This window comes from Rousettus aegyptiacus, unplaced genomic scaffold (genome assembly GCF_014176215.1).
Source record: "Rousettus aegyptiacus isolate mRouAeg1 unplaced genomic scaffold, mRouAeg1.p scaffold_m13_p_2, whole genome shotgun sequence".
Classification (NCBI taxonomy): Eukaryota; Metazoa; Chordata; class Mammalia; order Chiroptera; family Pteropodidae; genus Rousettus; species Rousettus aegyptiacus.
In genome coordinates this window covers 153,032,680-153,057,225 of record NW_023416295.1, presented here as the reverse complement: position 1 = coordinate 153,057,225, position 24,546 = coordinate 153,032,680, and the positions used below count along the sequence as shown (strand labels likewise).

General features: G+C 39.4%; 1 protein-coding gene across 2 annotated transcripts; it reads right to left on the bottom strand.

The window, feature by feature from the left end:
• Positions 1–863: 863 nt before the first annotated feature.
• On the bottom strand, positions 864–16,747 carry MANSC1 (MANSC domain containing 1). 2 transcript variants are annotated; one of them, XM_016156424.2, is made up of 4 exons: positions 16,498–16,747; positions 12,263–12,585; positions 8,253–8,393; positions 864–2,264 (listed from the first exon to the last, which is right to left on the bottom strand). In XM_016156424.2, exons 2-4 carry the CDS (start codon positions 12,483–12,485, stop codon positions 1,345–1,347), a joined length of 1,284 nt encoding a protein of 427 aa, XP_016011910.2. In that variant the 5' UTR covers positions 12,486–12,585; positions 16,498–16,747; the 3' UTR covers positions 864–1,344. The 2 variants fall into 2 exon arrangements, with proteins under 2 accessions (XP_016011910.2, XP_036093110.1); XM_036237217.1 differs by having other exon boundaries at positions 16,608–16,747.
• Between the last annotated feature and the right edge of the window lie 7,799 nt (positions 16,748–24,546).

The window sequence follows — 24,546 nt, the reverse complement described above, 5'->3', positions numbered from 1 at the left end:
TTGATTCAAGGTTTTATTTATTCAACCTACTTAAAGCTTATATAAACCCCTTGGAGATTTGTGTCAAGCTGTTAAGTTGGAAAATATATGAAAAGTAATTATTTTCAATAGAACTGCTTTCCTCTTAAGGAGCTTTATGAGCTTAGTATAAACCAGGGGGAATAGGGAGGGGTTCCAGGAGAGGGGATGGGAAGCAGGAAGTGAGGAGAGGAGAAAAGCCTGTTTCTATCATTTCCTACGCTTGTCTTCCTTGCTACACTTATTAACCAGCTACTGCCCTCTAGTGCTCGCTGTATAAAATTCTCACTGGCATTCTATTTTATCACCAAGAAGGGACCACATCTTGTTTTGCAGGTAAGCAAGCAACTTAAATCCAGACAAGTGAGGTGTCAGACTGACCCAGGCGGCCTCCTAGAGTCTTAGTTTCTCACTATAATTCGGCTGGCAAACTCTGCACATTAAAAGCATTTATATGACATTTTAATAACTAATCAATGTTATAGCACACTAATCATTTAATAATAATTTTAAGTGCTATTATTTACAATGCTGTTTCAAAAACAAAAATGATATCGTTATATTCTTCAACTTAGTAATGTTTATGAAATACCTATATATATGTTTTTTAAGTTAACTAGAATAGATCTAAAGTAGATTTGGCCATTTTTCAGAACTGACTTGTCGCTGTCTCCATGTAGGCTAATATTCTGCTAGAATTCTCCCAAAGGATCCCATTTGCACATTGATGGGAAAGGGAGGGGGGGTGTCATTTTAACTTAGAACACATACTTTCATCATTTAATCATTTTGCTGGTGGGAATAAAATGAAAGTTATCCAGCTGGACACATGACTTACAAAAACATAACTGTGTAACAAAAGATTTATTCAAATATTTAATTGCAAGGAAATACATCTGGAATAAGTTTTATTGGAATTCATATAAAAAGGAAAGTAAATCCATTAGAATTAATATCATAAATAGTTGACTTTATCTAGAACCAGAAATATTAACGAATTGCAGCCTAGAAGTCCTAACCTTTTGTTTTTTCAAAAAAACAGTCATTTTCCAATTTACGTGGCAATTAGCCCTTTATTACTTTGGGCAGAGCTGTGTTTTCAGCTAATATTTCAGAGATAGATCACTCAAATTACCTAATTTGTTTCCCTCCTCTCCCACCCCACCCCCACTTCTCTTCAAAACAAAATCAAAAAGAAAGTAGTAGGAGGCAATTATTTGTCTGTCTTCAAAAACTTCAAAAATCTTAAGATCAGCGAATCAGCAGCAACTTATTACATTTGGGCTGTAAGAAACTACATAAATTAAGAGACATCTAGTTTTGTCCTTATATGTCAACATAGATCCCATTTATCAAATAATCAAGTCTCGAGTAACGTTTCCTGCGAAGGGATTCCAGGAGCATTCTACCCGAGAGGGCAAGGCCTATCACAAGGAACATAACCCCAAAGAGCAACATCCCAATGAGGAGCCACTTGTCAAACAGAAGGCCGCGTTGCCTTTCTGGAAGACTGTGCTGGGAGGAACTGCCTGAACTGGTCTCCTGGTTTTCCTGAGAAGCAGTTTTATTTGAAGCAGAAGAACCCACTTTTGGTAAAAGAACTGTAGCAGGGTTATGGGTGGTCTCCGTGTTCCAAGTTAGGTTGAAAATTTCTCTAACGGGCCCTGTTTGTGGTGGGTCTTTCCAGTCTGTAGGTGTCTGAAAGACGGTAGTTGGAACTGCTGTTTTAGTCATGTGAGCTTGGGGTGTAACCACAGCATGTGTCAAAATTGCAGAAATGACTGTGGGAGACTGAGAAGTGACTGTCACTGCAGGCTGAGCTGTAGTGGCCACCTGTGGTTGAGAAGCCACAGAAGTTATCGCAGGAGCATTGGTGGAGAGGACCACAGGCTTTGCGGTGACAGAGATGGTGTGTAGCGAGGCGACAGCCACTGTAGTGGGGAAAGTTGTCACATTTTCAGGCAGCAGATGAACTATTTTTTGTTCTGAGGAAAACTGTGAACTATGAGAATGGCTTTTTTCTTTATAAACAGAGAACTTTGTACTCGCTGGATCAATCTTGAATAGTTTTTCCAAGTCATCAGAGGATCCAAATTTCTGAGAATTGGTGTCTGTCCATAAGAAATCAGTGGGCTTTGAATCGCCTGTTTGACGAGCAGTTGTTTGTGAAGACTGGCCGTGGAAGACAGAATCTTCTTTGGCTAACTCTTGGCTTGGCAAATCAGGTTTGGCCAATAATGGAAAATCTGGAAATGTTAAGAAAATAAAAGGGAGACATAAATACATAAGGTAGGGTAAAAAAAGGCAAACACATCAACTTGTTCAATAAGTCCTCACACTGTTGATACTTGACATTTCATTACAACTTGTGTGAAATGGAAAAATACAAATTACTAAATCAGAACCCGATGACACGGCCTCTCCACCAGAGGCTGTGTTTTATTTCTAGAGTGATGGGACAGAGGAGAAGAAAAATGTGCGGAGGATCAGACAAATTAAGAAAGAGGTGCGAGAAGCAGGGATACGAAGAAGAGCTTAGCATGAGCAGCAAGAGGTTTAGGAAGATGGAGCCGCTTAAGGGGCCAAGGCCGGGGAAGAAAGCTGAGCCAGGCTGATGTGGCAGGATGAGAGAGTGCCTGTGTGAGGCCTGAGCTCCTGCAGGCTGTGCCAGCTGGGACGCGATGACAACTGGGCAGCAAGCAATCTATCCCTAGGAGAGATTAACGGTGGGGGTAGGGGACAGGCAAGAAAAGTATGTGGAGGCCATGGGACAACATGGAGAGGAGGCAGAATCCTGGTGATTTGCTTTGGCAAGGGAGGAGGAGGAGGACGCTGGCAAGATCTGGTCTCCTCCGAAGGCACTGAGGCCAAGGCAGCAGCAGAAGGCTGATATTTTTCAATTTAAAAGAAAAAAAAAAGAAATAAAAAAAGGTTTCAGCACCACAGGGGAGGGAGGCAATCTAGGAGATTCGATTTTTACTCTCAAAGATTAAAATTTTAGAGTCAATGCCTTAGGTTCTAAGAATAATGGGGCCAAAATTTGAAATCATGATGGCCACACTGTTGACATAAAGAACAGAATATCATGCAGACCTGATTCCTACTGAGAAGGAACCAGCCTCAAATTTTCCTCATGCACGAGAAAGTTTAGCATTTTGCTCTTAGTCACACATGCCATTTATCACAGCCCAAACTGCAAAGGCTTGTTAAAGCAATTGGGCAGGGAATGATCATCTGAACCACTCTGCTACTTTACTAATTATTTCACTTTGAAGAGAACTGCAGGAAACACATGAAGGAAGCAAAGGACTTTCCTAGCATTTACTGATTAACTCTCTCGTGTTCTCTTTCCCCTTTTTTCTTCAACTCATCTCAATGCCAGTTTCTAAAGAAAACCTCGCTCTTCTAGTTCCCAACAAACAGATCCAGAGGCAACGTCAGATTCATGATACCTTTGACTACTCTCTAAACTTCACACTTCTAAGAGGTCCCGGAGAACTGTCACTTATTAATCTACCTAGTATAGGGGTCCGCAAACTATGGTCTGAGGGGCGAATTTGGCCTGCCACCTGTCTTTGTATGGCTTGGGTGATAAGAATGATTTCTACATTTCTAAGTGGTTAAAAAGAAGAATATTTTGTGACACATGAAATTTAGATTTCAATGCCCATAAAGTTTCATTGGCACACAACCATGCTCGTTTGTTTATATACTGTCTATCACTGCTTCCGTACGACAAAGGCAGAGGTAAGTACAGCAGATTGTATATGACCCACAAAGTCTAAAGCACGGGCCTAGAGATCCTAAGATACTTATTTGGCCCTTGACCGAAAAATTTTGTGGACACCCACTCAAGGATATAGCATTTTATTCTAAAATAGAATTTAGTTGCCTAGAATTCCTCTTCCCAGCAACAATGCTGAAGAAAGTTTCTGCTGCAGGTGATATCACATTCGTAGACAAAGTATTTTATTATCATGAGATAAACAGTATCTCTATTTTTAGATAAGATTAGATATTTAAAAAAGAACAAGACTCAACATATTTCATTTTAAAGTTTTTTTAAAAAAAAGACTGTTTAAATAAATGCACTGTGATGTGTGTGAACTCAGAACTTAAATAAGGCCATTGATAAGAATGACAAAAACAGCTGTTTTCTTTCTCAAGAATGCAAGCTCATAAATAAAGCAAAGAAAAGGCTAGTCCCATTTCCTGATAAGATTCATCTACTGGCAAAGATCCTAGAACCACCCAGGGATCCTGCACACCTGCTCCACTGACCTCGCCCACTGATGTTTGCCTCTGGGGTGTGGTACTTTCTCTTGGTCACGCAGAGATGAGCCACAGAGGGAGCTATGAAACAGCCCTGTACCCTCAAGCCCTCTCTTGTGTTTCATTCCCAAGTGACTTCACTAAGTAAAAAACTTAGGGACTGACTATTACTTGGAAACCAGCTGAGTAAACAGACACCCAATTTATTCTATTTTGGAATTCCCCTATCCTATTCCTTGGTAGAAATGATATCCCACAAGCTGAAAAAAAATTAGATAACTTCAAGCTGCAACAGAGTACAATGTCATCTTTCAAACTTCGGTCTGTAAATATTAGTCAGTTATAGGAAATAGAGTTCATTCAGAAACACATCATCAGATATTTAATTTCACTTTAAACAGGAAGCAGATAATTTACTTTTATGGAGTAATTTCAATCCACCAGCATGGGCAGATTCATTAATAGATTTGCTACACACAGCTTGTAAACATTCTGCAGATGTAAATAGTCCGCTGCACACTACGCCCAGAGTTGCCACTTTGCACCTAGTTATCAATCAACCATTCAGGGCTGATGACACCCCCTGGTGGCTGCCAGAGGAACTGTTTGATTCTAATTCCACTTCATTACCTTAACACTAACCCTCAAAAGGTTTATTATGCATGTGCCAAGTTCCCTTTCTCTCATTTCCATTGGAGAGAATCTTTTTCTATATACTCTCACTTTAATACATGTATTATAAAAGCAACAACTCACAGAAGTATTATGAAAATTATAAGACAAATTCAACTATAATTTCTATCATGTCTCAGCAACTATTATTAACATGTCTGTATACCTTAAAATTAAAAAAACTTTTTCATGTCATTGAAAAACAACTGAGTGTTTTTCACCAGAAATTTAGGTGATTTTGTTTATTTCTACACCTCAAACTTATTTTTTAGTATCTGCATTGTATTCCCTCAAGTCAATCCATCCTATTTTATACTCTACCATGCTGACAATTGGAAATTTATGCTGCTTCTAGTTTTTCACTTTTTAAACTATATAATAAACAGCTTCATACGAATAGTTTCTCCTTGTTTTGATATTGTTTCTTTAGTGAAAATTTTATGAAAGTAGAATTACTGGTTTAAAATAATCTAAAATTTCTTTAATATTATGCTTTAATTGTCAAATGCAGCAATCCCCACCTTTTTGGCACCAGGGACCAGTGCTCCTATGAGAATCTAATAACTGAAGATCTGAGGTAGAGCTGAAGTGGTGGTGCTAGCGCTGGGGAGTGGCTGCAAATACAGCTGAAGTTTTGCTTGCTAGCCTGCCACTCACCTCCTGCTGTGCGGCCAGGTTCCTATCAGGCCACGGACCAGTACTAGTCCATGACTTGGGGTATGGGGAGCCCTGAGGATGACAGACACAGGGGATACACAATGACAGTGGAAGAAAAAAACAGAATGAAGAGGTAGCATGAAAGGATAATAGAGGCAGAATGTGATGACCTAACTTCCACATGATGGGAGAAGAACAAATGTTCCATTCGGTGTCTCGAGCCCTGATCTCTTTGGAAACTCAGATTGGCGTAACCAGTTCCTGCTGGACAACATCCCTGGGTGTCTGACAGGCTCTGCAATGTTCCAGGTAATTAAAAGAGGAACAGTGAAAAGCTATATCCACACCACACTGCAGGTCCCCAGTGGTTCTAGCCAAGATTATATACATACGGGCAGAAGTGAAGGAGCCACACTGATCAGTGGCAGCCACCTGGGAGGAACGGGACAAGACAGTGACCATGCGAGGTCAATCTTGAGTGTTTTGAGAAGCCTGATTTGTCCTATGCCAGAGTCTTTTAAAAATTATTTTTAAAAATAATTTTTTATTTTTAAATAATTGTGGTAAAAAAATATGTATAATTTACCACTTTAACCCTTTTTAAGTGTACAGTTCAATGACATTGAGCATATTCATATTGTTATGCGATAACCATCATTCATCGCCAGAAATTTTTTCATCTTGTAAAACTGAAACTTTGTACTTATGTGCCAGTCTTTTTATGCTTGGGCTCACAACACTATGTAGGAAAAATTTACACAAATAATCTGTTTAAGGGAATGTTTAATACATCAAGTTTTCTTGGTTCATCAAGGAAACTCAGACACAGCCTCACCCAGGGGACAAAGTAGAGTGAGTGCCCAGGTGCCCTGAGCAGTATTGGTCCCCAAAGGACTTCACACATACCATAGCATAATAGGTCAAGATAGAACCATTGACTGAACTCCCCCTCCCAACCCTAAAGCCGCTTCTCTTCTGATCTTTCTCAGCTCAGCGGATGGTGCCATCACTCATCTCGATGCTCAGCTCAAAAGCTAGGACTCGGCTTTGCTGCTTCTCTATTCCTTGTCCCGACATCATGCCAGCAGCAAGTCCTGCCAACGCTACCTCTGAAACAGCCTGTATGTTTCTTTCTCTCCATCTCCTCTACCACCTCCCTGGCCCACTATGTCTTGGCCTTTCACGTGCATCTCGCCCCACCTCCTACCCAGTCTTCTCACTTCCCCTCCAGCTGCTGCATCATCGTCCACCTGCAATACAGCAGTCACGGTGAGCTTTGAGAAAGCACCTTTAAAACACTATGTTACATGCCTGCTTAACAACTTCCAATGGCTTCCCATTACACACCTGAAAAAAAAGAAAGAAAGAAAGAAAGAAAGAAAAGAAAAATCCTAACCTATTCTAGCTTACAAAGCTTTATGTGATCTCCCTACCTTTCTTACTTCTGGCATATCACTCTTTTTGGGCATGATTCTCAACATGAGTCAGCCAGCTGGGACGGGAGTGTCTTGCTCTTCAAACACTCCAAAGTCATTCTGCCTTCAGATACTGAAACGGACTATTTCCTCTGCCTGGAAGTTCTTCTCACATACTTCTCACATCTGGCTCTTCACTGTTCAGATCGCAGCTTAGGGACTACTTCCTCATGGATGCTTTCTCTGATCACCTAACCCAGCGAGTCCACTCAGCGAGTATCTATTACATTGTCTTAGCTCAATTACCTGCAGAGCACTTGTGACTATATTTTTCTTAATTATTTATTATGATTATTGTCTCTCTCTTTTAAAACACACATTTCAGAAGTGAGAACCCAGTCTTTCATGTTTAGTGCAGTATCCTTGTATTCCCAGGGTGTAAAAAGCACTTGGTGCAGAGTAGATGTTAAATAAAATTGTTTATTGAATAAATGACCAAATAAAATATTAGTAATCAAGAATATAATGATAAAAACTTTCTGAAACTTAAATAGGAAATTTGATACTGAAAGCGTTTTGTCCTGAAAAATTAACAAGTCAAAATCTCACCAAGACATATCCAAATAATTATATTATGAATTTGTAGGTGTTTATTTTCTTCATTCTGAACAAATACATAATTTCCATGAGCATGAACACTGTATTTCCAATGCCTTACACAGAATTTGGCACATGGTAGGTGCTCGATTAATATTTTTTAATGAATTTCTCTCCAGGTCTAGACAATAAAATCCACTGACTGAGATTTCAGATAATGCGATCAAAAATAATCCTAACCTAATGACGAACATACGAACATTTTGTATATTCACATAGGTCTCAACTCTTTCAAATCAGAAGACCTGTACACTTACTGTGGCATTGCTGACATTGTTCTAAAGAAGTGCTTCAAAATGTTTAACGAAAAGTCTGTAAACGTTGTATCTTATGAAGGTAAAACAAAACAAAACAAAATAAACTACTGTTGTTCAGAGGTCTTTCACTGGAAAAAAAAAAAAAAGGTGTTTGGCTTACTAAGTTTAATTTTAAATTATGAGATTTTTCTGGTATGCCTCTATATTTTGGCAGTTTTATTTAGACTCTTGCAGAAAAGCTTTCACCTGAACCACATCCTTAAATAATTCATTCACATAAAAAAAAGAACAATGTTGTTATTACCTCTAATTATCCTGTAACTCATAAGTCCCTTTGCTGGTTTCAGTGGACAGGCTTCCTCACTGGGACAGAAAAATAGATAGCAGTTGGGCTGTCTAATTGTTTTTCGAGTGTCGAAGATCATCAGGTTACATGCTTTGTCCCCTGCAACAAGAGTTTCATAAGCATTATTTTGAAATAGGATTTTCTAAAGAGTAAGGCAAGCAGGAAAAACTTCATTTATTCTGGTGTCCAATACAAACACTTTTGTTCACTTCATTCACTTTCTTGCTGACTGCTGAATCATTTCCTTTTCCTTAGTTTAGTCACTTGAAGCAATGTTTAAAGACATTGGGTTTAAAAATCTTAATCAAGGTAATTTTGGCAAAACCAATTTTTAATAATACATTGCATTCTTTAGAAATAAGACTTCCATTTGCTAACCCATGAACCATAATATACATAGAAACACTGTCTTTAAATTCTTTATGCAACTCATTAGTTGAGTTGAGCCTTAAGAAATAGAGCTAACCCTAATAATTTCATGTATCTCTTGCATCCTGAAGGCATCTCAGACACCTATGAAGCCATAAGCTTGGCTTTCTTGGGTGGAGTCAGTAAATTCAGCATCTTTCATATACACCTCTTTCCAGAAAGAATCTGAGTAGTGTATGAAGTGCGAAGTTTGTTTTTTGTTTTGTTCAGTACCATTCTTCTTTTGGTTATTTTCTCACATTTCCCCTCTTCCTTATCATTTTTGCTTTTCTGTTTTCCTTCCTTCCTCACTTTTAACTCTTAATTTCATTTCTGACTTTTCTTTCTCTTCCTCTTGTCCAATAAAAATTCTCTCTAATCATCATGGCCTAGATCTGGCTTTGACCTCAATCTGGTGCAGTCTCTCATCTTGGCCTGTGACCCTTGAAGGATCAGTATACCCTGGGTCAGGTTGAAGCTTAAGAGTTATATAGGCTAATTATTAAAAACCCATGTTCTTGACAACATGGATGGATCTTCAGAATGTTATGCTAAGTGAAATAAGTCAGATGGAAAAGGACGAAACCATATGGTATCACTCCTATGTGGGATATAAAACAAAAAGCAACAAATGAACAAAACAAAACAAATAAACAAACCCCCCAAACTCACAGATACAAAAAACAGAATGGTGGTTACCAGAGGGAAAGGGGGCAAGGGCAAGGAGGGTACAGGAAGTCAAATAGATGGTGATGGAGGAGTTTAGACTTTGGGTGGTGAGCACACAATAGAGTATACAGGCATCGTATTAAAATGTACGATTTATACAATGTTATTAACCAATGTTACCCCAATAAATTTAATTTTAAAAAAGCCCCCCCGCATGTTCTTTACACACACACACACACTTTATGTGTTAACTAACTTTACTGTGGTTATCAATTTGCAATATATACATATATCAAAGCTTCATGTTATATATCTTAAATCTACACACTGTTATGTGCCAAACACATCTCAATAAGGCTGGAAACACACACACACACACACACACACACACACACACACACACACATGGTCTGCCAACTGTCACTGCCACTTTTTTAAATCAGACAATGGTCGGGGTCAACCTTGATAAGACGTAGTTAGCGTCTGCAGGGGTTTTCTCGTATCATCTCTCCACTACCAGGATAACAAGAAAGTTACCCTTCTAGCTTTTCCTTTCTCTGTGCTGTGATAATTCTACAATACCATTTTTGGAGGTCACTTAGGTAAAGGCAAGGGTCCATAAGCCCCAAGACCGCATGCAGAATTTTGTGTTCTTTGTACTTATGGGTATTTTTCTAGAGTCCATGGTTATAAGCAAATTAAATTATCAAAGTGCTTTTTGAACAACAGACGGTTAAAACCATCTCAATAAAGGAAGGCAAAGTGTGAGATCCATTAACTAAGATCCATGATTACCTCTTACAATAAAGCAGAAATGGTACTTCTATTTGTAGAATAAAGCAGCAAACCCTCACTTCTTATTAAAAGCCCATCATGGAACTGGAGATAAATAGGTTTCCTACGTTGTCAAGAAACACCCACCACATTTGGTCCTATTTGCAGTGGAGTTTCTATTTCGCATAAATGTTGCAATCAACATTTAAAGAAAAACTAGAAATTTAAATGAAATCTCTGTCATTTCCATAAATCACTCCTATAAGTGTGTCTAAAAGCACATCGCTCAAATTAAAAAGACCATTGAAGGGTTTTTTTCCTCCTTTGGGCAAATATGTCATGTCCTTTCCATCCTAATTCTCCAATTCTCTGACTCTCCAACAACAACTGAGTGTCCGTGTCCTACAATTCAACTCGATCCTGACGCCAACTACATACAGGTTTAAAGGCTTAGCCCATAAAGTTTAGATGCCATCACTTTAGATGCCAGTCGCAAGTATCAGGTCTCCAGGTTACTCACACTTCTGCCAACTTGGCCACAAATTCAGGTTCCCACAACTCCTCATGCTAGATGCAGTAACTGCTAGAACTACCCACAGAACTCAGGAAAATGCTATACTTACTATTACGGTTTATTATAAAGAATACTACTGAACAGCCCGATGAAGAGATACATAGGGTGAGGTCTGGAAGGGGTCCTGAGTGCAGGGGCCTCTGTCCCTGTAAAGCTGGGGTACACCACCTTCTGGATGTGTTCACCAACTGAAGTTCCCAGAACCCACTGTTGAGGGGGGTTTTTTTGTGTGTTTTTTGTTTTTTTTATGAAGGTTTCAACATAGATATAATTGATCAAATCATTGGCCACTGGGGACAGAATTCAATCTCCAGCTCCTCTCTTCTACCCAGAGGTAGGGGGTGAGGTGGGACTGAAAATTCACAGCTTCTAATCAAAGCTTGGTTTTTCGGGTGATCAGCACCCACCCTGAAGCTATCTAGGGCCCAACCAAGAGTCTTCTCATTAGCATAAACTCAGGGGTCATTGAAAGGGGCTCATTAAGAATAACAAAAAAAGCTCCTATGTTCAGGGAATTTCAAGGGTTTTAAGAGCTCTGTGCCAAGAACCAGGGACAAAGACCAAATATATATACCTACATGTCTAAATATATAGATATTTATATATATGTATATCTACCTATTTCTACCTATATATGTTTTTTCCTTCCTTCCTTCTTATATAAAACCATTATAGAAAGAAAAGGAGGTAAAGGTCTAAGAGAAAACATGATTCTGTTGGCTAATATGTCAAGTAAGAATCACTAGTCCAGCATTCACTAGCTTTTCTAGGATCTGATGGCAAAGCCTTGTCCATTTTATTCTTTGTTTTATCTCCACCATGAAGTGAGGCATAAACAACTGAAAAACAACCACTGTTTCACTGAGATATATACTTCTCTTTTCAGGTCATAGGTTTGGAGCATAAAAGATGCAAAGGTGAGGTTTAAAACTGTGGGCCTCAGTATCCTTCTGTCACATAAAGGGGTCAGACAAAATGACCTCCCATGCCCCTTAGAGTCCTAGAAGCTGCAATTAGTGGCCAGCAGCTTCTTGATTCACCTAAGGCCACCAGCTTTAGGGAAGGGAGCCAAAATGGAGGTTTTGTGCTTCCACCTAAAATAAAAAAATCAATTCCTTAGAAGTACAATCCATTTTTACTCAACCCAAAAGAGAAAAAAGAAATGCTGATTTTCTTATAGGATGAGTTAAGAATTTTTGTCTCAACTCCCTTTCTCTGTTGAAATGTTCTGTATAATATCGCACTGTATTGCAATGTTCCATGATGGTGACAGCTAAGCATTAAAACAGGATTTTTGTTTTCAATATCCTAGATGCCTGTTAGAATATAACACTAGCAGTATTCAACCTTTTTTCTACCCAAACACCTGAGTGATATAGACACACACTCATCATTAACTTTGACTCAGCTTAGGGAAGGGGAGTGTACACTTGGAAAATACTCCCCCAGTGATTTTGCTGCCCACCTTTCTAACCCATTGAGAACCGACTACTTATGTCACAAAACACATAGAATAAAGGTGTGTTAAGGGAGTATTACTTACCTGATATGTTTTTTGTTGAACAGCAAGAATTAATGCAGTCTTCTTGAGTTAATGTATAAATGGGCTCATTGCCTCTGATTCCCTTAGAAAGAGATGACTGGATGTCAATAACAACATCTTCTAGACTCTCAGTCGGACAATTCTGACTGGTGGACAGCCTTAGTGTCAGGAAACAAATGATTACAAAAGTATAGGTCAAGCTCTGCTCTTCTCTGAAGACCATTTTAAATTTCAGTGCAGTTTTAGTCTTCAAAGGTCAATAACAACTCTCCCTCTGGTCATACTTTGCTTCAAGAAGATTGCAGAGATGATGAAATTTCTCTCTAGAAAATAGAAAATCATCAATGTTTCTTTTAACAAAACTAAGGAAGGTACATTTCATTTCCTTCAAGCCAATGTAAACGTCTTACAACCTATAAAAGAACAGAATAACTATTTTTTTTAATCATTTCACTTTTAATAGATTTGGGACAACCTTTCATTAAAAACTTGGCAAAGAAATAATAAACACAAACACATCTACTATCCTGCCAGTGCTTAAAAGCTGACATGAGTCTATGAAGAAAGAGGTCCAAACAGCAGGCTGGCCTCTGAGTCTACAAGCCTTCCTCTTCTTGCCTCTCCTAATCACAAGGGGAGAGGACACAAAGCTCTTTATTCACTGATGCAGCAGTGGTAACAGGTTTGGGCAGATTTCCTTTCTCCTGGTAAAAATTCGCATTTTTAAATCACTTAGGCAAGGTGCTAAGAAATTTGCATATACTGTCCTATTTAATCCTTATACCGGCTCAATAAAAAAGCTATTATTTTTCTCATTTTATATTTGAGGAAACTGAGTCTGTCTGTCTTGTTGCTTCTTCTCTTTCAGTATCACACCAGAATCAAGTAACCCTAATAACCTACTCCTAGGACTTAGTCTGTCAGAGGGGGAAATATGGCTTGGTTGAAGGGAAGTTTAGGAACAGATGTTCTTTTTGACATTCCTAAAAACGCAAAAGCCACACTATCTTTAACACCAACTCCATTGGTAAGCTAGTTCTTCTAGGAAAAATAAAAATAAATGTTAACCTGGCAAGACAACACCAGAAAACATCTACTCACCCCCACATTTCCAGGATGCAAATTATTCTAAATGATAGCCTAGAGCAGAATTAATCTGGGGGGGGATGGGGGGATGGGAGGGGCAATGGGGGTGGAGGTTGGAGGGGGAAGGGTATCAAACCATTTGGTAGCCTGGTGAAGCTCGGGATCTCCTGAGAGACATGTTTTAAAATGCATAAAATGAAACTGAGAGAATTACAAAAGAAGCCAGTTATATTGAAAAATAATTATGAAGGTAGTTTTTGAAATAAGCCTACAAAACTCTGATGAAAAAAATCAAAGATCTAAATAAATGAAGAGCTATTCCACGTTCATCAATATTGTTAAGATGTCAGTTCTTCCCAATTTCATCTCTGGATTCAACGCAATCCCAATAAAAATCCCAGCAAGTAATTTTATGGATCGCAACAAACTAATTTTACAGTTTACATGGAAATGCGGAAAGGCCCAGAATAGCCAAAACAATACTAAAGAATAAAGCTGGAGGACTGATACTACCCAACTTCAATGCTTACTTTAAAGTTACAGTAATCAAGACAGTGTGGTGTTGGTAAAAGAATAGACAAATAGATCAATGGAACAGAAGAGAGAGCTCAGTAACAGACCCACACAAATACAGTCAACTGATCTTTGACAAAAGAGCAAAGGCAATTCAAATGGGGGAAAGGACAGTCTTCTCAAAAATGTTGCTGGAATAACTCAAAATCCTCATGCAAAAAAAGAAATCTAGACACAGACCTTTCCACCCTTCACAAAAATTAACTCGGTATAGATTACAAACCTAAATGTAAAATGTAAAACTATCAAACTCCTAGAATATAACATAGGTGATTATCTTTGTGAACTTAGATTAGGTGATGAGTTTTTAAATACAACACCAAAAGCACAATCCATGAAAGAAAAAAAAATTGATAGGTTAGATTTCATTAAAATGAAATGCTTCTCTGCACAAGACACTATTAAGAGAACCAAAAGACAAACCACAGACTGGGAGAAAGTATTTGCGAACACATATCTGATAATGAACTGGTAGCCAAAATATACAACTTAACAAGAAAACAAACTATCCAATTAAATGAGCAAAAGATCTGAACAGACACCTCACCAAAGAAGATACACAGATGACAAATAAACATGAAAAGGTGCTCAACATCACTGTCATTGGGAAATTGCAAATTAAAACAATAATGAGATACCACTGCTCACCTATTAGAATGGCTAAAATCCAAAAACAACTGACAATACCAAATACTGATAAAAACCTGCATACAAACGTTTATAGTAACTTTATTCATAATTGCCAAAAACTGGAAGCCACCAAGATGCCCCCCAATAGATGAACAGATAAACAAAATGTGATACACCTATACAATGGAATATTATTCATCAATAAAAAGTGAACTATTGCGCTACAAAAAGACACAGAGGAACCTTAATTGCATATTGCTAAGTGAAAGAAGCCAGTCTAAAAGTTATAATTCTAACTATATAATTTTCTGAATAAGGCAAAACTACATTGACAGTAAAAAACTACATTGCCCATTCCTGTCCTCAGTGGAGCATAGGAGATTTTTAGGGCAATACTACTCTATATGATACTGTCATGGTGGGGATATGTCATTATATTTGTCAAAACCCATAGAACTGTACAATACAAAGAATAAACTCTAATGCAAACAGATAGACTTTAGTAAAAGACAACAAAATAGTTTAATTTAAAAAACTGGCAAATAGTAATAGAGCACAAGTCTAATAGCTATCTTGCTAACTGTTGTGTCTAACTTTTGAAAAAATGAACAAGTAACATTTATATTTCTTACCTTCCAGTCTCAATACTAAGCTCTTTACATATATGCCATTTAATCTTTACAGAAATCCTAATGAGATAGATCCTCTTATTATCCCCATTTTTAGTTAAAATAAAAAACTGTTATATGTTTTTCTTTACTAACTTATTAAATAACAAGTGATGCATTTAAAATCCACCATAATTTTAAAGTAGTATTGAATAGAAATGATATTTTGTTGAGATATGTGCAATAAGTAATTTGATATGAAAATATGTGATTTCTACTGGTTGGCAAAACAGCTACCTCTAACACTACGATGGCTTTAGCCTACATGTCTCTTAAAGGAAATGCTACATTTCAGCTAGAGGTTAGTAAAATAATAACATATTCCACCGAAGTTTACAGATTTTCTGAATACCACCTATGGTCTCCCCCAGTAAAGAATCCTGAAACAAGTTACCTTTTTATGCTGCTATATGTTGCAAGTCTTTTTTCTAGGCCCCTAAAAAAAAACTAAAACAAAGACAACACCCTCAAAAAACAAAACGAAACAAAAAAATCAGGAGTTAAAGATAAAAATCAGGCCAATCCTTTACTTTGAATGGATTCTGACAATCTGTGAAGCTCTTGCAAAGAAACCTGAATTAGGCACGGGAATGGTGCAGGAGCTGTGTTTTCAGTATGCAGCATTTGTACTGTGCTTGGACTGTGAGAAGTACTAGAGAGTTTTTTTCATTAAAGATACTCAACAATTACTAGGTAAATTAATTCTTCTAATCCATTATTGTTATGGACTTAATGTTCCAAAGTCAAGTTGAATCCTGCTGAAAGATAGAGGGGACAAGATACAGGTGGGAGAGAGAGGAAGCACCTGAGCTTTAATGTCTGCCCACTACAGTCATTCGAAGGTATGCGTACATAATAATTGTGCCAAATATTGGAAATCATTTTAGTTATAGCATAATCTAACCTAATTTATCAAGATCTTTACACATACATCCTACTGAGTATTAGACAACTGATAGGTTTAATAATGAGCACAGGAGACCAATCATACAAGGAAAAAAGGGGAAATTTTCCCTTTGAGGAAATGTCTGTCGCTCACTAAACTATTCTTCTGCCTGTCCTGATGACGACGCGGAGCCAGAGCCATTTATGACAGATGCTGCTGGCCTGCCTGGAGTGCCCCATTAAGTATACTGCAGCCACAAAAGATCGGGTCGGCCTAACCTGGTCCTTGCTCCTGGATGGGTGGAGAAGCTTCACCCCAGATAAGGAGCTGAGCTGCTCTCTCCGCAGGTGGCGACGCTTTCTGCGACCGGTGGGGGGCGGGGATGCCTTTACCTGGCAGTAAGAGGACCTCCGGGCCCCTGTAGGCCACCCTGTGCGAGGACAGCTCCGACGCGCTCCGAGGTTCTCGGCGAGCCAGCCAAGGGATGCTTCGCAACACCTACCGGGCCCGGCGGGTTTCTGGTTCGCAAGTTCCTGCTTCCGTTGCAGTCGCCGAAAGTTTACCGGGTGGGGAGTGCCCATTCCTGTCCTGCAACCCGGAGCTGCTTCCCTGCAATTGTGCGTGCGGTCTTCTGAGCGCCCGCGAGAGACGCGAGCCCGCCTCTGGAGGCCCGCGTCCCCCTCTGTCCCCGCCCCCCTCATCCGCGCGCGCACCCGAAAGCCGGGGGCGCGACCGAGGGTCTGCAGCTGTGCCTTCTCGCTTTCCCGAGGGCAGAGAATGCGCAAATATACAGGATGAAAGTCAAATGGTACCAAATATATGTGTGTGTGTACATGTACATATATATATATACATGTACATATATATACATATACATATGTGTATATATATACATACACGTATATATATATACACATATACACAGTAAAAACTCTGGTTCTCACCCCGTGTTCTAGTCTAGTTGCCCTCTCTTTGAAGCCACCACAGCGCACTTTCTCTGAGTTCAAGAGTTTACGATGCAGTCTATCTGGGATATAGTTATGAGAACCTATTTGGATAACTGGAGACATAGAAGGTCTCCAATTCGATTTGACAATTCTTGCGTTAAATATTATGTGCAAGTCAAACCTCAAGGAAGACATCTGGGATTCTGCAGGATTTCTTGTTTATAGGTATGGATAATGATAAAAATAATGGTGTCTGTTATAGCTATTAAAATCGTATCCCTAACATTTAGCATAGTACCTGGTACGTAACAAGAACTCAGCAAATATTTAAAGTGTATTCGTGGATTGAATGAATGGAAAAGAAGTACCAGGGCATAGGTTGTAGAAGTGTGTTTCTAAATCAATGCTCGCTCCATCCCCACCCCATATACAGGGAAACAAATGGAACGTTACTACAGTCGCTGGCACTTAACCTGTCAAGTAGTCTAACCTTTGACAATATCTCCATCTTGGTCAGTGTGAAAGACCTTTCAAACCTAAAGCAGTTTGCAATTATAGATTATTATTCTAGTCCTGACAGAGCCAACAGCTATATCCTCATTTTAACCAATAGCTGCAGGAAACATATGTTGACAAAGAATGCCCATGAACAATGGTCCATTGTGTGAAAATAACTCTGGCTGTATACAGAGGATGACCTATTCGTGAATTACAATACTATTGGGAAAACTAGGTATTAATGAGTTATCAAAGACAAGGAAATTCCACAGCTATTTCCCAATGGAAAGATTTTCCTGATGCAATAAAATACTGATGTACACAATATATTTCATCTCTGTAGATATACTTGGGGATTCAGGGTATAGAAAGGTTACATTCTTTGAATCCCTCTATAAGAAGTAGTCCATGCTAGGCACTAAGTGACCTTTTCCTCACTCAGACCTTTCCCCATCGGTTTCAGTGTTTTGATATAATGAGCGTGTTATCATTGAAGTGATATATTATTTTTTTAGTTATGACAGAGAACATAGGACATTGATGAAAATAATAAAGAAAATTTTTCTGTTGACATGAACTAGATAGGTGTTTAAATCAGAAATTGTGTTTGTTGTCACTTCATTACTTGAAGAGAGTCTTGATCCCCTTCTGACACTTAGGAGTCCCATATACGTAGAGGCAGATTTTTCTTTTAAGTGTTTTATCCAGAAAATATGTAGTAAACACCTGCAGAGGAAACTAAAGATCAAGACATGGGATCTCCCTTCAAGATGCTTATATAGTTCAGTGGGAGAGATAGGTAAGTCAATGGTTGTGCAAAGTATAAATGTTATGATAGAAGATGCTAAGGAAGCCCAGGAGAGGGGCATTTAATTAGAACTTCTGGGAGGAGGTGCATAAATTCAATCTTTTTTTTTTTTAAGACAAATTTTTAAGAGAAGTTTTAGATTCACAGCAAAATTGAGAGGAAGGTACAGAGATTTTCCCTATGCTCCTACCCACAGCATGCACATAGCCTTCCCCACCAGAGAGGTACATTTGTTACAGTTAGAATATGAAGTCCATATTTTACCTTACATTTACTCAATGTTGTACATTTCATGGGTTTGGACAAATGTATAATGATATGTATCCACCATTACAGTATCATACAGTGTATATTCATTGTCCTAAAAATCTTCTGTGATCAGCCTATTCATCCTTCCCCTAACTTATACCAAACCCTGGCAACCACTATCTTTTTATCATCTTCATAGTTTTGCCTTTTCCAGAATGTCATATGGTTGGAATCGTATAGTATTTAGCCTTTTCAGATTCACTTCTTTCAGTTGGTAACATGTAGTTAAGGTTACTTAATGTCTTTTCATGGTTTAATAGCTCATTTCTCTTCATCACTGGAAAACAGTCCATTGTCTTGATGTATCATAGTTTGTTTCTTCCTTCATCTACTGAAGGACATCTTTCTTGCTTCCAAGTTTTGGCAATTGTAAATAAAACTTCTATAAACATTTGTGTGCAGGTTTTGTGTGGATATAATTTTTTTTAACAAGTTAAATTTTGAAGAATGAAGTTCAGTTAGATGGAGAGACAAAGGCTGAATATTCCAGACATAGAAAATAGCATGAGTATTCAGAGAATTTCATCCCGATTGTCATGAAGTTTGCCTGTGTACACAGATGAATAGAGAGGCTGTGTTCAGAGCATGAAGTTTTTCTCATGCTAAATTTTAAACTTTATCCTGAGGACATGGCAAATTATTGAAGGTGTTTAATAAGGCAAACACAGGTCCAGAGACCTAATTAATATTCTAGAAAATTCTCTGTGCCAATCCACATATAGGATGGATTGAAGGAGGTGAGGCCAGAGTCCTGATTTCCAAGAAATTGAAGAAATTAGGAGACCCTGAACAGGGCTTAGAGATAGAGGAGAAATCGAAGAGAGAGGCTCTCCATATTTGGTGACTGGTTGGATGTAGTGATAAGGGTAAACAGGTTTCTGGCTTGGGGACTGTATAGATGGAGTGTGAGGCAATATACAGATATGGGAGGAGGAGCTAGTGTGGAGTGAATGGAAGCATGAGTTTTAGAACATTTGACTTCTGGTTTTATCACTTATTAGCTATGTGATCAAGAATAACCCCCTAAACCTCCATGTAAAATTAGGAAAAGTGTTATCTACTTTAAAGGCAGATGATACAGGGCCAATATATATAAAAGTGCTTAATAAACTTGAAAAGCTGTTAGTTGTGTATATAGGCCACATAGGTTGCTGTTCACGTGGAAGTGATTTTGAGAGTGCTAACGGCATCAACCTAAAATGTCTCCTACCTCAAAAGTCCCTCCAGCTGAATCCTTGTATTATAAATACCAATTTAGTTTTCTTGCCACCAGATTGTAAGTTTCCTAAGGATAGGGCATGGGTCTTGTTGGATCTTTTATCCCTGGCCTCTAGCAAGTGCCTGGCATATTATAGGCTCCCATTAGGTGTTGATTCGAGGAATGAAGGCCTCTTATCTTCTGGTATCCTTTTTCTGAATAATAGCTTTATTGATGTATAACTCACATACCATACAACTCATCTATTTAAAGTGTACAGTTTAGTGGTTTTTAATATATTCACAGAATTGTGCAACCATCACTACAAAAAAATTTTAGAATATTTTAACCATCCCCAGAAAGAAACTCCCATACTCATTAACAGTCACTCCCCATTTTCCCTCTACCCTCTTCCTCCTCAGCCTTAGGTAACCACTAATCTATTTCTGTCTCTATAACACCTTTTCTGGACATTTCATGGAATCTACTATATATGTGGTCTTTTGTGATGGGCTTTTTTTTCACATTGCATAATGTTCTCAGGGTTTACCATGTTGTAGCATGTGTAAATAACTCCTTTTTTTCTTTTTTTTTGCCAAATAATACTCTATTATATGGATACACCATTTTATTTATTCATTTATCAAAAATCAAACAAACAAAAAACCAACAGTGGCATAGGAGTCTCTAACAAAAAATATCAACAATCAGCTATGTATGAACAAAAACAGTCCGAGAAAACTCCAGAGTCCACTTAAGAAACTTAGCAACACAGTAGATCAAAAATCCCCCTGTGTTGATGGCCATGCCAAATCCTGTCTGGTCTCGGAAGCTAAGCAGGGTCGGCCCAATAAGTACTTGGATGGGAGACTACCTAGAAAGACTGGGTTCTGTAGGCGTAAAAACAAAAACAAAACAACAATCAACCCTGAGAATAATAGCACAAGAAGAGAGGGATGACAGCTTCATTTATCTGCATCCTTCCACCTCCCAAAACAGCATTGGTCAACGCTAAGAAGGAACGGAAGAGCGGAGTAAGCCACCAGCTTCCTGGGGGTACTGCACACAGATTCTGCTTTGGTTTTACCACCCAGACTGGCAAAGTTGAGACTTGTAGAGATGGCTAAGAATAAGGAAGAAAACAGGGGCTATTACAGCAGCCTCGTAGCAGGAGTGATTGAAGTTCCCTGTGACATGCTCTGTAGACAATCCCAGCAGTTTACGCCACTGAAGATATCAATGGCCAGCACAGCTGCCGTAAAGGCCCTGCAGATTTCACCAGTTTTCAGGTATTCTTGTTTGCTGATGACTGCTGCCTGATTCCTTCCCTGCTCCTTCCTCTGCTCCAAGGCCCAGAACCATACAGGCTTCTGCAGCTGCATGAATGCAAGACTCCAGTCTGAACCCCTGCAGTTGACCTCCACTGCTGTGCACACACTAGGGGCTAGGCCATCAGGTAGTGCATTTGCATGCCGCAGGACTGAGGCCCATCACCAGCCTCCACTATTGTGCATACACCTGGGGGGATTGTGTAGCCAAAAGAGAGCACGCCTATTGTCAAGACCCCACTCTCTACCTCGGCCCCACTGCTGCTTTTGGGTCTAGATCTGGCTCTGTCTTCTATCAGTGGCCTGTACCATTGCGGGTAGTCTCCCCAACTGTAGAGAAACCCATCATTGGCCTCCACTTTGCCCTTGGTGAGACCCAGCAGCCATGTTAGTGCACACCAACAGCTAGAGACCCTGTAGCTGCCAGTGAACATGTAGTTGGCACTAGCCCTTGCTGCTTTCCCTGGACCCCTGCACTATGTATGTGTCTACAAATACCCCCGCTTCTACCTAGGCACCTACAGCTGGACCTCTTAGCTTAGTGTATGAATGCCACTGGCTCTGGCCACTATAACTGCCTGCCCTGGTCCCTAGTCACTAGACCTGGAGTTGCCACTGAAGACTCCGACAGTCCTTCCAGCCACTGAAAACACCCTGTAGTGCTCACCAAGGACCACAGTTGATTCTATGGACTCAAGTGGCCTAAGCCAAAAAGATATCATGCTCCCTTGAGCCCTGTGCCACCACATGCCCCTGCACTTGATGCCCTGCATCAGTAGGGTCACAGAATGTTCCAGTGTGCCTCTACCTGCAGGTGAAAATTTTCCCTTACTGAAGTCAGTCCATAAAACTGGAGGAGGTGACTGCTTCTTCAAATGTGCAGGGACCTACACAAGGCTACAGGTATGAAGAATCAGGGAAACATGTCTCTACTAAAGGAATACAGTAAGCTTCTAGTAACTGGCCCCAAAGAAGCGGAGATGCAGAAATTGCCTGACAAAGAATTCAAAAGAAATGTTTCAAAGATGCTCAGAGAGCTACAAGAGAACACAGATAAAATATTTAACAATATCAAGGAAACAACAGAAGAACAAAATCAGAAGTTCAACAAAGAGATAGGAGGCATAAAAAATAACTAAAAATAATTTTGAAGCAGAAGAATGCAATGACCGAAGGACTGAAGAATTCAACAAACAGATTCAACAACAGACTTGACTAAGCAGAAAGAAAATCAGTGAGCTAGAACAGCAATCCCCAACCTTTTTGGCAACAGGAGCCAGTCCTCCTATGAGAATCTAATGCCTGATGATCTGCGGTGGAGCTGAGGTGGTGATGCTAATGCTGGGGAGCAGCTGCAAATACAGATGAAGCTTCTTTTGCTGGCCCACTGCTCACCTCCTGCTTTGCAGCCCAGTTCCTAATAATTGGCCATGGGTACCAGTCCATGGCCTTGGGGTTGAGGACCCCTGAGCTCGAAGACAGATTAATTGAAATTATCCAATCAAAGGAGCAAATAGAAAAAGGAATGAGAAAGAATGAAGAAAGCCTATGGGACACCATTATGAGAAACAATGTGTGTACCATTGGAGTCTCAGAAGGAGAAGGGAGGGGGATGAGGTAGAAAGCTAATTTAAAGAAGTAATGGCTGAGTCTGCGACCATGCCACCCCAAACACCTCCGATCTTGTTTGATCTCGGAAACTAAGCAGGGTCAGGCCTGGTTACTACTTGGAAGGGAGACCACCTAGGAATACCAGGGGCTGTAGGCTTTACAAAAAACAACAACAAAAGTAATGGCTGAGAACTTCTCGAAGTTCTTGGGAGAGATTTGGACCTCCAAGTTAATGGAGCTATTAGGTCACCCAAAATTTCAATCTAAAATGTTCTTCTTCAAGACAAATTATAATAAAACTGTCTAAAATCAAAGACAAATTTTTTTTAAATCAGCAAGAAAAAAATTCTCTTATACAAGGGAACTCCCATAAGGCTATCAGTAGATTTCTCAACAAAGCCCCTGCAGACCAGTAGAGAATGGGATGGCAAATTTATCCATTTCTCAGTTGATGAACAGAATATTCCTTTTAGAATGAATTATTTATCCAAAGGGAAGCAAGAAAAACATCACATTAGCATGGATTAGGGGATAGAACAAAGTATAAATGTACTTTGATGTGAAAGAGAGAGAACAAGACCCAGAATATATTATACTCTCCCCTCTCATTCACCCCAAACAAGAGCAGATCTGGGAGACAAGTGAAGGGCTGACCAGGAAAGCATGGTCGCATTGCTTAGTGGACACTTCCCAGTCCCATCGGCCTGGTGGTTTGGGAAAACCTCAAGACTATAGCCAAACACCACCTCCTAGGAGCTTACTCTGACCTCTGGCAGTTTTTAGTTCTATTTTCATACTCCCACAGAATACTGAACTTGCATTCATTTGTACTTTTTTCACAGTATTGTAATGGTGAGTAGAGGAAAGAGAGTGAAGCTTGAAATCAGACTACTAAATCCTAGTTCTACCACTTATTACCTGGTGACAATGAAGAAGTTACCTGTTTGTAGGCCTCAGGGTTGTTGTGCAAATTAAATAAGGTAAAATGGAGGAAATGTCTGTGCTATAGAAGGGGCTTAATTATTTGGTGAATTTGACACTCTTTCTGAAATTATATTTACCTTTATAAAATCTCAGGGCACTTATTGAAATTTCATGAAGCAAACAATATAAAATGAGTTGCAAAGTTCTGAAAACCCCAGAGCTACCCAACTCCTTGATGGCGTTGCATTGCCAGGTCTATGTCCTTGTCCTGCCCAAACTGGCATTCCCGTTTGGCATTAACATTGCTCCTTTCTCACTTTTGCTAGCTTCAGAATGAATGATGGCTTGCCAATAATTGCCAAAGTCTCCAGAAAGTGCCAAGACTATAGCGGCATCCACTTTCCTTTTACGATGCACACATACTCTAACACGTGCATTGGCATTTTCTGTTTCTTCATTTTTGTCGCATTTCCAGCTCCTTTCGCCATCTAGTTAGTATTTTTTGTATGGTCGTCCACTGCCACACTCTCAGCTTTCGTAACTAAAGCAGGAGCTTTGCATCCAGATAGTTGTGAATTCGGATCCTAAGTCTATCTAACACTTTTTTCTACCTGTAAAATAAAGTTAAAAACACCTATTTTGTAAAATTCTAACGATAGGATAAAGTACCTAATGTGTGGGTGATGCTTAAAGGGGACGCATCGTTACAATAGGAAAGGGCTCACCCTTTGGTGCGGGTCTGGTTTTCAGGTCGTCGGGTCCTTTAAGGGGGCGTTGCCTTTACTGCTTGCGCGATCTCCCCGCCCACTCTCGGGCGA